Genomic DNA, 13,801 nt, shown 5'->3' with positions numbered 1-13,801 from the left:
CACACACTGGGCCTTCCCACCACCCCCAAATGCTTTGTACCCTGACACAGAATGTGGATTCTTGATTTTTTTAAAAATCATGTGGGTCTTGAAACACATGTCTGTAGACCTCACTATAGCAGTGATGCCCTTTAGCAAACAGTACTTGCATCCTTTGTTCTGACCCAACATGTTAGTTTTCTTCTTTTCACAATATTTTGGTGGGAAAAAGAATGCATGAGGGTGGCTCCAATCTTCACATTGTAGACATTATTGCCTGTGGGTACCCACCAGTGTGACACTGCCGATTTCAGCAGCACACATAAAACATGAGTGATAGAACATGGGTGTTTCTGATGACGCTTTTGTGACACCACCGTCCTGCCTGATTCACAGAATTTTACAGGGGGTCCAGACATCATTGTCTTCTACTCGTAACCCTCCTGCATTTTTCCATTGCTTCTTTCATCTTTTTTCCTTTCTGCATAAAATCATTTAAGGAGCAAAAGATGGAATAGCTGCACAGTGGCTTCTAATGGTTAGCACTGGGACCCCTCTGTCTGGAAGCAGCCCATGTCTTTAAACACATGTGTGTGCACATCAGGGAGCCCCAATCCCATCAGGGTTCCCAGGCATATGCACAAGATATTTAAAGACATGGGTATATTGCCCAAACTTCATGCATTTGCTGCAGCAATTGTGTCTGTTGCATGGTGCAAAACTGGCCTAAGTGAGGGGCAGAGTGCTAAAGGAACAAGGTTAGAAACCATGCATGACCAAAAGCTACTCAGTCAGTTTTCAGGTCCTCCAATGTTCTGACCCTTTTGAACACAAAGCCTGCATGTGTTCAGGTACATATATGCAGCCATGAGGCTTAGAAACCTGCTTTGTCAAAATAGCAGGAAAGAGAACATTGTTATGAATTCAAATTCTGTACCAGATTAGATGCAACATTGTGTGTGAGTGGTCAGGCATGCTGATAAGACCACACTTAAACCACAGCTTACAGTCATTCGACGTGAGCTTCCACATCAGAACCAAAAGACTCACTCATGTGAAGATGAACAAAAATTTGATTGTGTGCATTGTGGAAAGATCTGCAATCAGCATCATTTTTGGATGTTCTGAATGATTTTAGTTTTAGCAAGGTAACACAATATTGGAAAAGTGGGGTGTGTGGATGGAGGGACTATGTATTGCAAGGACCCTTAAGGCACGCATTGGGTCTATGTACTATGTGTACAAACTGACCCTCACATGAAATCCCTGTCACTGGAGTCTGAGCCACCAGTATGGAGGGTAACAAGCAGGTTTTGCTTTCCCTGCAATAGCATCCCCTACTGTAACTCTTATTTTTTCTGTGTAATACAGAATGGCCCCTGTTCACACACATGGGACCATTCCCATGTCAAAAATGTGTCAAGAAGTACATTTGGGATGAGGGCTTCCACTGGTGATTCTAGCATCTCAGGTGGAGGGCAGGCTTAGTCCCTTCCATCAAGAAAACAAAGGAAAAGTCATAGAACCCATTCACACTTTTCTCAGCACCTCAAGTAAACAACCCAAGGTGATCTTGGATTTCAGCATCCAAGTACAAGCATCCTTCTTTTATTTATTATGCTAGATAAGATGGCAAACTACAAAGCGACTCCTCTGGAAGATGCACTGGACTTTCCCTCAGAAAGAAAAGAAGTTAATGGAAGAGGCACACTCATCAACTTGGTGGTTCTTCAACTTCTGTTTTATAGCAAGAACCACAGTTCTGATCTGCTTGTTCTTTGCAGAGCATTATAGTTTCTTACCTTACAATCAACAAGATTCCTGCAGGTTCTCTTGCCCAACTATACACATACACCCCCTACACCATGCCCATCACGAAGGGAAACATTTCACTAGTGGCCAATGTTTCCAAGCAGCAACAAGTCAAGAGAAGCACAGAAATGTATGAATCGCCTCCAATGCACCCAGCCAACAGACTGAGGGCCAAACTAGACAGGGTGCTAAATGTATAATTAGCAATCCTGTCTGTGGCTTTTTTAAATCAAAATATCAGGTATTGGATGGGGGGGGCGCTGCAGTGAACATATGGGTAGGAGAAGTTTAATATTTTCTTCCCCTGCTGCGGTCCCAATGAAAATCCCTCCCTGGACCTGCTACTAGCCTGGGAGGGAATCTCCCACTGACACCAATGGGATTGCAGCAGGGGAGGAAATTTTAAACCTCCCCTCCCTGTGCACTTGCTGCAGTCCTGACAAAAATCACACATACACACACACACACACACACACACAATTAATTTTTTATTAAAGGTGGGATCCCGAGGCCGAGCAGAGGGCACACAACCGGCCTGTCTTGCCCACCCCGTCGGGGACGTGGAGCGTGAGCGTGCATGCTAGGACCCGAAAGGTGGTGAACTATGCCTGGGCAGGGCAAAGGCAGAGGAAACTCTGGTGGAGGTCCGTAGTGGTCCTGACATGCAAATCGGTCGTCCGACCTGGGTATAGGGGCGAAAGACTAATCGAACCACCTAGTAGCTGGTTCCCTCCAAAGTTTCCCTCAGGATAGCTGGCGCTTGTCACCCCACTGACTCCAACTATACTACATGCTGCTCCAAATTGTGTAGTTGAAGACCATACCATAGGAGTAGACTCTCTATGTGAATATCACCAACATGTACCTAATAAAAGTCCATCAAAGGGCAGAAACTATAGAAAAGAAGCCACATATGTTCAGCATAATAGAGAGATACCTGGTAAACCTGCCCCTAGCATGTCTGCAGAGGTAGAGCAATGTTGACTACCCACCCATCCTCGCTCTAAACACCCTGTGTTGATGAAGATTCTCTCCTGGAACGTTGCAGGTTGGACCTCTAAACTAGCAGATGAGAACTTTAAAGAATTCTGTGCCCAATTTCAAATCATTCTTATTCAAGAATCCTGGGGCACATTAACAAGTTTTCCCTCTCTACCTGGGTATGTTTCCTATTCCTCGCCTGCAATTAAAGGAGAAAATAAAAGGCGTCCAAGAGGTGGTCTTGCCAGTCTCAGTTGACTTTAACCCAATTATATCATCTGTTGATATAGGCTTTACTAACACTATCATAACCCTCCAAATTGCCTGGACATCTGGTTTAAATTTTTTCCTGATTAATATTTACTGTCCCCCATATAATTTAAAGCAAGAGGGATCCCAAATTTGGTCAGATTTAGATCATGTACTTACTTTTTTATTTGACACTAATGTCGACCCTCTAATTATATTAGCAGGAGACATGAACACCAGAATTGGGCAAAATAACAACAAGATAGGAGAAAAGATGGGATTAAGCCCCGAAGAGCTCACCCATCTCCCCATCAGGAACTCTAAAGATTCTGGGATTAATAAAGCTGGCCAATTACTATTTGTCCTTGTTCTTAAATTCCATCTACATATTTGTAATGGGAAGGACGGAGATTATGATACTGCTTCATATACATACATTGGACCAAGGGGCAAGAGTGTGTTGGATTTTATGATCCTTTCTCAACCATTTGCAGCCCATTTTCTGAACTTTAAGTTTGCCATCAGGCTAGACAGTGATCATATGCCAATCCAACTCTTTCTTTGACCACGGGATCAATTCCCTCACCTAAAATACCATCAGAAAATCTGACTGTTCAAGGCGAAAGACATATACAGTGGAATGGAAAGATCCAGGAAGAGATATCTCAATTCCTGGTGTCCCCCGGAATGCTGTTACTAAGAGATAAACTTCTGACTGCCGGAGATCCCCTGGTAATCTTTGAGAAAATGGTTCAAATGATTAGACCTTTATTAGTCATCTCTAAAGCTATCCATTCACTGAAACCTCCTAATAGAGGTTGGTTTGATGTTCACTGCATATCCCAGAAGTGTACTCTAGCAAGGCCATAAGAAAACTGAAGTGTGAGGACTCTGTAGACAATTTTACTTGTTTTATATTTCTCCGAAGAAAATATAAAAATTTGTTGTGCTCGAAAAAGAATGAATACATGCACAAATCTTAGATAGAATTGGGCCTGGCGACTATGGAAAGGGACTCATCCCGATTTTGGGCTTTAGTAACCAAAGGGCTCCATGGTTTTAGTAGCCCTATTGACAATGAAATTACACTGATGCAGTGGCACACCTATTTTTCTGCACTCTACAGTCACTCCTCACCTTGGACTGCTGCAGCCCTACTATATAATATGAAACTCGTGTTGTCCCCTCATTGTCTTGAATGGGATCCAGTTACTCCAGATGAGATAAAAGAATTAATCAACTCCCTCCCTACAAAAAAAAAGTGCCCGGTGAGGATATGCTCCCTGGAGAATTGCTTACAGCAAATTCTGATTGGTGGTGTCCAGTCCTCGCCACCATATTCACTTTTATAAATTCTCATGGGAGAGCTTCTCAGGGCTGGGGGCTGAATATCGTAGTCCCAATTCATAAGAAAGGCTCTAAGTCCGATCCAAAGAACTTTAGACCAATTAGTCTGCTAAGTATCTTCTCTAAATTATACACTAAGTATCTACTACGAAGACTAGAGCCTTGGGCTGCTGAAAACTCAATCATTGCTGAACAACAGGCAGAGTTTAGAAAGGGATAGTCCACAACAGATCAATGTTTTGTTCTTCACCATCTTATTCAAAAATACTCCCAACATGGTAGAAAAGAACTATTCACCGCTTTTGTGGACTTCAGCTCAGCTTCTGATCTTGATAGAAGTCGCCTATGGGAAAAGTTATCTACCACAAATATTGACAGAAGGTTGCTCTATTTAATTAAAATGCTCCACTCTAATACCTCTCTCAGGGTCAGACTTGGGGCAAATGGCCTGCTTTCAGAAAACATCTTGACCAAAAGAGGTGTATGTCAGGGCTGCCTTTTGGCTCCCTTCCTGTTCAATTTTTATATAAAAAATATCGTTCAAGAACTGAGCGGCTTGGAATTCTTTCCTGCCACAATTCAGGATGTAAAACTCTCAATCCTTCTGTATGCTGATGACATTGTCATTTTTTCAACTACACTAATTGGAATGTGGAAACTATTGACTGAACTGAACAAGTTCTGTACAGTGAACATCTAATAATCAATCATTCCAAAATTAAAGTAGTAGTTTTGGGAAATAAGAAAAAAATACATACATGGAAACTGGATAATAAACCCATTGACCAACAGCACAGTTTTAAATATCTAGGACTTTGGTTTAATGCTCTTCTTTCATGGAAATGCCACTTGGAGGCTGCTAAGTGGAAGACTTCCCACTCCATATATTTTCTGATGTGTTTCTTTAAATCCCAAGAGGGGAGCCTGATTACACCAGCAATTGAGATATTTCTGAGGAAGATATTGCCCCACCTGCTGTATGGTGCAGAGATCTGGGGATATACAAATGTTTATATCCTAGAGGTGGTGCAGAACTCCTTCATGAGATCCCTTCTAGCCGTCCCCCAAGCTACACCAGGCCCCATATTGCGGGCAGAGACAGGGATACTCTCTACTGAAGCACAGGTGCATGCTGCACTTGCTCCGTACTGGCTGAAGGTGTCGTGCAGGCATGACTCCTGCTTACCTAAAACGTGTCTTTTAGAACAACTGCAAACACCCACAAAAAATTCTTGGGTAAAATCTGTAAAATACATTTTATATAACCATGGGATTAGTGCAGATGTTTTACCCTCTTCTAACACTGACAGAGTAAAACAGCTCTACAAGGAAAGAATTTCCCTATATACAGAACATGGAGTTCTACATTCCATCTGCAATATGTCATACTCGACCTGGTATCCCCTGTATAAAACAACGTATGGCTTGGAGTGCTACTTCACTCTGCTCACTGTTGCTCCCCTAAGAAAATAATTTCCAGCCCTACAGAGCATGCCCTCTGCTTTCCTGGATGGAAGATTTAAAAAAAGTCGTATTCCATCTATGACTTTGTATATGCGAGTCCGGTGAGGTTGAGGATATTGATCACGATCTCCTTCATTGCCCCCTCTATGAGTCCCCCAAGAGCCAAATTCCTCCAGTATACTCTTAATTCTTTGGAAAATGGATCCCCTATGGAACAGGTTTGCTCTTTGCTGGCAGGTAATGATGATTATATTACACTATAGGTTGCCAAATTTGTTTGTGCTGCCAGGAACCTGAGTGCAAGGCATTTAACTGCTCTTGCCAGCCAATCCTAGGGGAAGGCTTGTGCCTACGGTATTGTCCTGGGGGGAAGTGTCATTTTCTTGTTTTATTATAAATATTTTAATTCTCCTCCTTTGTATTCTTACTGTAATGTATTTTATCTGTTGTTTTTTCTTCTTCCTCTTTTTTGGTCTCTTACTCATGTATTTCAATTGTTATTTTAACTTGAAATTGTGATGGCCTTTGGCTTTAAACAATAAAGATTTGTACTTGTACTTCATTAAAAGACAGACATTATTGCTAATGGCACATTTAGCATTACATGTAGTTTGGCCCCTAGATAATGGATAAACAGGGAGAAGTGTCCGTTGCATTAGCAAGATCTTGAGGCCATCCTACAGACTGCAGGCTGAGGTGGAGAACAAAGGAAGGTAAGAATTGGTGCTGAAGACATCAGGGTACGGTGGGAGAGGTTGGCTCCTGGTGGGTCTGGGAAGAGCATGGCTATGCCTGATCCCTCAGGGTGAAGCCTAATGGTCATAGAAGCAATGTCCGGGGGGGATGAAGCAAATGACAAAAGTTCTTGAGCCAAGCATGGTGTAGCCTGTCCCCTTGATTCTGGTCCTTCACTCAGATTTCACTCCTCTGGGAAGAAAAAGGTTAGAGCCCTGAAAGTTCAGATCAAACCCTGAGACCTGGCAACCCTAAAAAGTAGAATGTGAAAGAAGCTGAGGAAGGAAGAAGCAAGGAGCAAATACAGAGGGAGGTGAAGATTCAAGTTATGTTGTGGCTCTCTGATGCAACACCCTCTGAGCAATTCCAGTGGGTCCCCACTGAAGTTACAAAGCTTTATCAGTTTCCCGAGCCCCTTCCCCCTTCACATACACATACCGTTACCAGGCCCATTATTCCCAAGGACTCGGGCTTCCTTTTTGTGACGATGTAGAGTATGCAGTTCCCGTGAAGAACGACTAGCAAGCTGTGACATGCTCAACATCTCCTGCAGCATAGACCGGTTTCTCTCCACTCTCTCCGCCAGGGAAAGGGCGCTGGCGTTGCTTCCACCGCTGCCGAGGCTGTCCCAGCTCTCTGCTCTCCAAAGCCGCCCAGTTGTCGCCCCCCCACAGGTGTCCTTCGTGTGGACAAAAGAACTGCTTTCAAAATCCCTTGGCTGAACTAGGTGGTCTTCCCCACCATTTGCTTCCTCGAAAGATCTCTGAATGAAAGAAAGGTCCTTTAAGGAGCTGGCTCCATAGAGGCCATTTTGGGATGCCCTTTTGGCCATGCTGCCTGAAGAGCCCTTTTTATCTAGCATGTTTCTTCCTGGAAGCCTTCGGAACTCTTCAGGCAAACTCCAGTCAAGGCTTGTAGGCTCCTCTGCTGCCTTAGACCCTTTCAGGATCTCAAGATCACTGACATATGAGCTGGCAAGAATGGTGCCCCGAGATTCCTCCTGCCTGAGATTTGGGTAGTCCGTGCTATCCAGCAGCACATCCGTCAGGTAGGTGCGGATCTGAGCCTGTGGTTCCACCACTGCATCCTGAGGAGAAGGCTCCGTCAGCGGTTTCCCCTTCCAGGCTTTGGCTTTCTTTGGAGACGCCCATTCCAGGGATGGTGCCGCAAGCTGCCTGTTCATGGTACCCCTCTTCTCCTTCAGAGCTTTAACCTTGGACTCCAGAACAGAGGTGCTTCTGCCCATATCCTCCAGCAGCCCCACTGGAACCCAGGCTGGCCCATTGAGGCAATAATCATTTATATTGTCAGGGCTCTCGGGGGGCTGTTTGGGTCTAGAAAGGTTTTTGACACATTGCTTTACACTCTTCACGATCTTTCTCCTTTCAGTAGGGAAATTCCCCTCCATGCTCCCACTTCCAAGTATTAAGGAATCTTTTGGGGAGAAAACAAGAACAGCAGTTTTAAGAAAACCGTGCTTGCATCGCAAAACAACGTTCTCGAAGCTAATACATACTAGAATTGGCCAACTGCTTCCCTCTGGAGAAAAACCTATATACAGGGTCGCATACTCTACACTAAAAATACTAATAATTATCCAAGGCAACCAAAATTCTGCACAAAGTAAATCCGAATTCTGCAACCAATATAAGTTGTGCACATTAAGCAAATTTGCTTCTTTTGCTAATTTTACACCATTTATTATGGTTTCCTTAATTATGGGAATAAGTATATGGAACACCAAAGACTTGCCCCATTACCACTCTCAGGGATGTGTCTACTACATGCTAAAATAATTAAATATCTGCACCCACGTAACCTAAATTTTGTACCAAGAAACACTGAATTCTGCAAGCTATACCTTACACAAATTGAACAATTACCAATTTTGCATGATTTATTTTGCTTATTTACTATTCTGGCTTGATTAGTCATATGGAAGAGAAAAGAGTTTTGCAGGGCACTGGAGTCTTGTTTGCAACCACCAAAACTTTTATTCAGTCACCTGTCTGGTTTCCGAGAAGGCATTCTTTTAAGCATATATTTGGAGCCATAGGGGGTAAACACTCTCTTGCTCTCAAATGAAAGCTGAGATTCTCAGAAAGCTAAATTCTGCACCCCACACTTTTTTCTGCACTCCTGCAGAATTGCAACATACACAATATTGACCACTTCAAACCTCTTTCGGACTCACATTTGACTCCTGAGATTTCACCCAGTGATACCCACAAATTACCTAGAAACATGCTCAACAAAAAAGGGAAAGAAATAAAGCTGACTGTCTCAGTAAGTTGAATACTGTACCCACAGCATATACAAGGCCCTACAAATATCTGCACCAGAGAGGGGCATTCTGAAACTGTGGGGTGCCCCTCATGAAATCACAGGCAAGCCAGCTAAGGTCATAAACCAATGCTGGAAGTGGAATACCCAAATTTGGTAATGTTGTCTATCCAAGAGTATCATTTGGCTATTTTAGCTTTGTTTATTAATGAAGGAGTAATTCAAGGTGTAAAATGTATGCAAATATCTTCTACATACATGTAACTACACGTACAGTATTCCCCCCCACCCCGGGTTTCAAAACACCTCTTCCCTGTTGCAGATTTTTCAGAAATAAATCTTTCTTGGTGTAAGCTGAATGTATCCTGAAAGTTAGGTTATGATTGGATTAACCAGTCTTGATTTATTAGTGAGCAAACATAAAAACACATCATTTTACCTCATAGATTTAACGTGATGAATCGTGGCCCTGGAGGGCAAGGAAATTATGTCTTTTTTACACTATGACTCTCATAGTATCTAAACATAAAAGAGCACGTCGATTGTCAGAAGTGAAAAAAATTTTAATTCTCCTATCCCACTATACCAGAATTATCAATTACTGCAGCCAACTCCAGCAAAGTTGACTAAACATTGTCCACAGCATGCTTTAAACATTTGGAAAACACTCTGAAGAAGACTGGGGAATGGCTTTCAAAAGCGGCAGTGGCAAGGGAGAAGGTGAGCAATTAGGAGCTTCTTTCCCATTTGTTACTACTACTAGGTTGTTACAGCTGTGAAAAGCAGACAAGTGTGACTAAAGGAGTACTATGCGTGCCCATGGCAACAGGTACTTTCAGTGTCCTCCTTTCAAAGGCATTCAATGGGATGGTTTCCTCACTGCTTTTATATTATCTCCCATCCTGCTGTCGGGTTATCCATGGCTTGGATATAGAACAGGGCAGCAATGACATGGTTGTTTTAGCAGGGAATCTATTAGCAGGTGTGACGGACCAAACCTCCCACTTTCTTCCTGGAAAGAGCTTGGAACAAAGAACATGCCAGGCCTGGCCAGGCTGCACTAGACCCCCAAATCTGCATTTGTATACCCCTTCCAGGCTGTCTCAGCTTATGTTAAAGAGGTACTGTAGAAATCACCTAGAGGATGCATGGCCAGGTCCTCCCAGTCTATTGATTGGTCAATTTGAATTTCCTACTTAGGGAGCTGCCCAACCAGCATAGAAATATCTGTATTGTGAACTCTTTTCATTGGGTGAGTTCGCACATCACGCTAAGTAACCCTGCATATAAGCCACAGTGGGTGGGTGGCTTGTCCATTATGCCCAACAGATGACTGCCCGTTCTGCAGCTTGCTGTGGCTTGTTTCTCCCTCAGAACCTCTCAGTCTGCCAGCACATATCTCAGGGGTCTTTGCAGCAGAAATTCTCATTTCCTCATTCTCTACGTCAGCACTCTTTCTTCAATTGGTCTGCTGGGTTGCCAGCTCACAAGGGAAACTGCCCTCCACACACATCAGCGCACCAAAAGGATTTAGGTTTCTGAGTCTTATGAACATTTGCAATGTTTTTTCGGGGTCTTAAGTACGCAAGACCACCTGTCCGCAATTGAGCCCAGCATAATCATATCCCCCCCTTCTCAATGTTCTTCTCAGTTTCATTCTCCACTTCACTTCCCAAGCGAAACTCCCCCGACCCCCTGTATCAGATCGCAAAAAGGAAATAATTTTCCTGAGCCCTTATGAATGTGGGAACATGTTCACAAGATGTAATTAGATTAATAAACTCAGCTTCTGACAGGATCAGTGTTCAAAGGTCAATCCAGATTTTGCAGTATTTAAGGAAAGTGAGAACACTAGCACTTCAGTATAAAAACCAACATTTTGTGGGCAACGACTATGTACTGAAACTAGGGAGTGGGAAACAACATTTTCATCACCGTTTTGGAACATAGTTGTGGAGACCGAAATCCAGCACCGAATTAATGTGCTACAGTACCAAACTATCATACTATGGTGTGGCATGGAGAAAGATGCAGACAGACTTACCAAATACTCTGAGCTCATTGCCACCTGTGGCAACAAAGTTTACTCAAAAGACATCCGAGTAGTCAAACCACATTAGATGAAACTATGATGCAGTTTGCACATAACAACCAACCCGTGGTTGGTCAGGGCCACGCAGGAGCAAGCGCACTATCTCCTACCCACTCGCCTCTTCCACTTTGCATCTGGGTTTAGGGGGAAAAAAACACAGGAACATCCCTGAGATGTTCAGCATGATGTGTGACATGAGAATTCTGGGTTGTTGGGGGGAAAACAACCCAGAGTTTTAACCCAACAACAAACCATGAGTTAAAACTCTGGGTTGTTTCCCCCTCAACAGCCAGACTGCCAAGTTCTTGGGTTGTTTTCTAAACAGGATACAAAGTGTCCAGCAAGGGGGTGGGAGGCAGTGCTCCCAAGCAGCCCCATCAACCAATGGGTTGTCATTATGTGTGAACTGCATCTATGTGCTCAACTGCCTAAAATACACGTGTAAGAAAATTAGCAATCAGGTTTTTTACAGCCCAAGTGCAATCCCTTCATTGAAAGGTTAGGAGGAAGAACTATGGCTGATGCTAGCAGAACAAAGAAAGAAGTTATCACACTGTTTAATTCATGCTGCTAGGAATGGACAGTAGTGGAAATACAGACAAGCCAAACTCAAGTTTTCAACAATCAGTTCCAACACTGCATGCAAGTGGCTGCTATTCTCTACTGCTTCTGATATGTTCATTTGGAGTGTCACCCTTTCATGCTGTTTTACCCACCAGCATAGTTTTCAATTTATCCTACCAATTCAACATCTCTGGACCAAGTTGGAAAGATAATGCTAGAAAGCATATAGTTCTAGATATGCTAGTAATAGCTGTGATCAGTTATGAAGAGTTGATATTGTTTGCTGAGATGAAGGCAATTCCTCTAACATAGGGCATAAATCTGTACTTCCACATACTGCACACATACTACCTATACGGTCCTTTCAGGTGAGAACTGGAGACTTGACAGAGCACAGTGGAACAGATAATGCACAGCTGCCAATACCTGAACATTCATAATACAGGGCATTCAAGCAGGGCACTTCAGGGAGCACACGTGAAATGGTGATGTAGAAACCTGTCACAGCAATCATGCAGTCCAGCCAATACACTCAGGCAGCTGTGAATGTTGCCTGCTGGCCATCATACGCAAAACCACGGACCACAGGACTTTAATGGAGAGGAAGTCTGGAGGAAGGCTGGCCTGATCATTCAGGAGTGGCTGAGAAGCAGGACATTGGAGATGCCTCAGGGATTAAACACAGCTATTACCCTAAAATGGGTGTGACTGGAAGGGAGGGAAAGAAACTGGATCCTCAGGCAGATTTCGGAAGCAATGAGAAGTCAAAGTGCTGAAATGAAATTGGGGGAGAAATACAGGGAGCACAACAGATCTAGAGGGCCAGTGTGGTGTAGTGGCAAGAGTGTTGGACTAGGAGTCGGGAGATCCGGGTTCTAGTCCCCACTCAGCCATGGAAGCTCACTGGGTGACTTTGGGCCAGTCACAGACTCTCAGCCCAACCCACCTCACAGCGTTGTTGTTGTGAGGATAAAATGGAGAGGAGGAGGATAATGTAAGCCGCCTTGGGTTCCTTGCAAGAGGAAAAAAGGCGGGGTATAAATGCAATAAATAAATAAATACATAAATAAAATAGACGAGATTACAGGAATTATACTGTCTGTTTGGAAATGTGATGAGGGCCCTACTCCTGTTAGTGTTGGGTCCAGCCCATCAATCCTCTCAGCAGCTCCACCACTCTGATGAGAGGGAGGAGGGTGCCTTCTAGGGCCAGCTCCAAAGTGTGGCAAGGTGGGCATTTGCCACGGCCCCCCAACTGGGCAATGGTCAGCTGCCCTAGTAGCATCACCATTCTCCGTTTGCACAGAGCATTATGGAAAATCAGAGCAATGAGACAGAGTTCTTGGGGTTTTTTCCTTTCAGGTTAAGGAACCCCTTCACGTGCCTTACCTGAGCTGCCATCATCTCCACTTCCCAAACTGGCAACTGTTGCCTCACATTCTCCTTCCAACCCTCTACCTCATAATTCTAACTAGTGAGAAACTTTTGCACTTGCATGAATTTAATGGCAATGAGCAACAACCTTGGGGCGCGGGGGCGGAAGAGCAGCAACTTTACCACACTCTAAAGAGACTGATCAAGATACTCACCCAGTCTTCTCAGATCAGAATCAATCCTGCTCCTGTGAGGCAAAGAGGAGGTGTTGTGGCATAAGCACCTGTGCCTGAAACTCACCGTTCTGGGAAGACATTCCCTCCTAGATCCATCCAAGCCAAACAAAAAGTTTGTGGAAATTGCAGCCAAGGATCCAGGTTGAGCCTGTCACCCCATCTCGAAGAGGCTAGACCTTGAAGAAAGGAGCAGCTAATTATGCTGCATTAATTCTTGGCAGAAGAGAGAGGTTTCTTCCAGCTTGGTCTTTCCAGCTTGCTTGCTTGCTTGCTTTCTTAGCAATACTCAGCGCTCAAAAAACAAATACTGCGAAGCAAGACACATTTGCCCTGGCCTCCTCATGACTCAAGAGACAAAGATTTGTTTTCGTTTAAAAACACACACACACAACACTCTGTACTTATGAAACTGGAAAGGGGGTGCAAAGCTGGACTGGAGACCGACAGCAAACAAAAGCAGGGACGTTCAGAGGCCCAGTATAACAGGCTGGGCTGAAGTCACCCGCCGCCATATCGAAGCCCAAGAGAGTCCAGCTAGGCCTCAGCCTGCTTTTAGGAAAAGGAAAGTTTCCTGCACTGGCTTTCTGAGCGTCACACCCCTTAACGAGCGCGGGATGGAAAGAAAGGAGAGGAGGAGGGAAATAACTCTGCTGAAGTTTGAGTAACAGTCTTCAGCAGCAAATGT

The 13,801-nt window shown here is 44.0% G+C and overlaps 1 protein-coding gene across 1 annotated transcript in view; it reads right to left on the bottom strand.

Annotated features, from left to right (window-relative positions):
- Positions 1 to 13,196, bottom strand: part of KIAA1614 (KIAA1614 ortholog) — a 58,224-nt gene extending 45,028 nt beyond the window's left edge. The window contains exons 1-2 of the mRNA XM_084848184.1: positions 13,181 to 13,196; positions 7,006 to 8,001 (exon numbers count right to left, since the gene is read on the bottom strand). Of these exons, the coding sequence (XP_084704310.1) occupies positions 7,006 to 8,001; positions 13,181 to 13,196 (1,012 nt within the window). The remainder of the gene's footprint in view (positions 1 to 7,005; positions 8,002 to 13,180) is intronic.
- Between the last annotated feature and the right edge of the window lie 605 nt (positions 13,197 to 13,801).

Source organism: Heloderma suspectum, chromosome 4 (genome assembly GCF_057233095.1).
Source record: "Heloderma suspectum isolate Gila_16-S chromosome 4, 16-S_ref, whole genome shotgun sequence".
Classification (NCBI taxonomy): domain Eukaryota; kingdom Metazoa; phylum Chordata; class Lepidosauria; order Squamata; family Helodermatidae; genus Heloderma; species Heloderma suspectum.
Note: the sequence above shows the minus strand (reverse complement) of the source record. Positions and strands in the feature narration are given on the sequence as shown.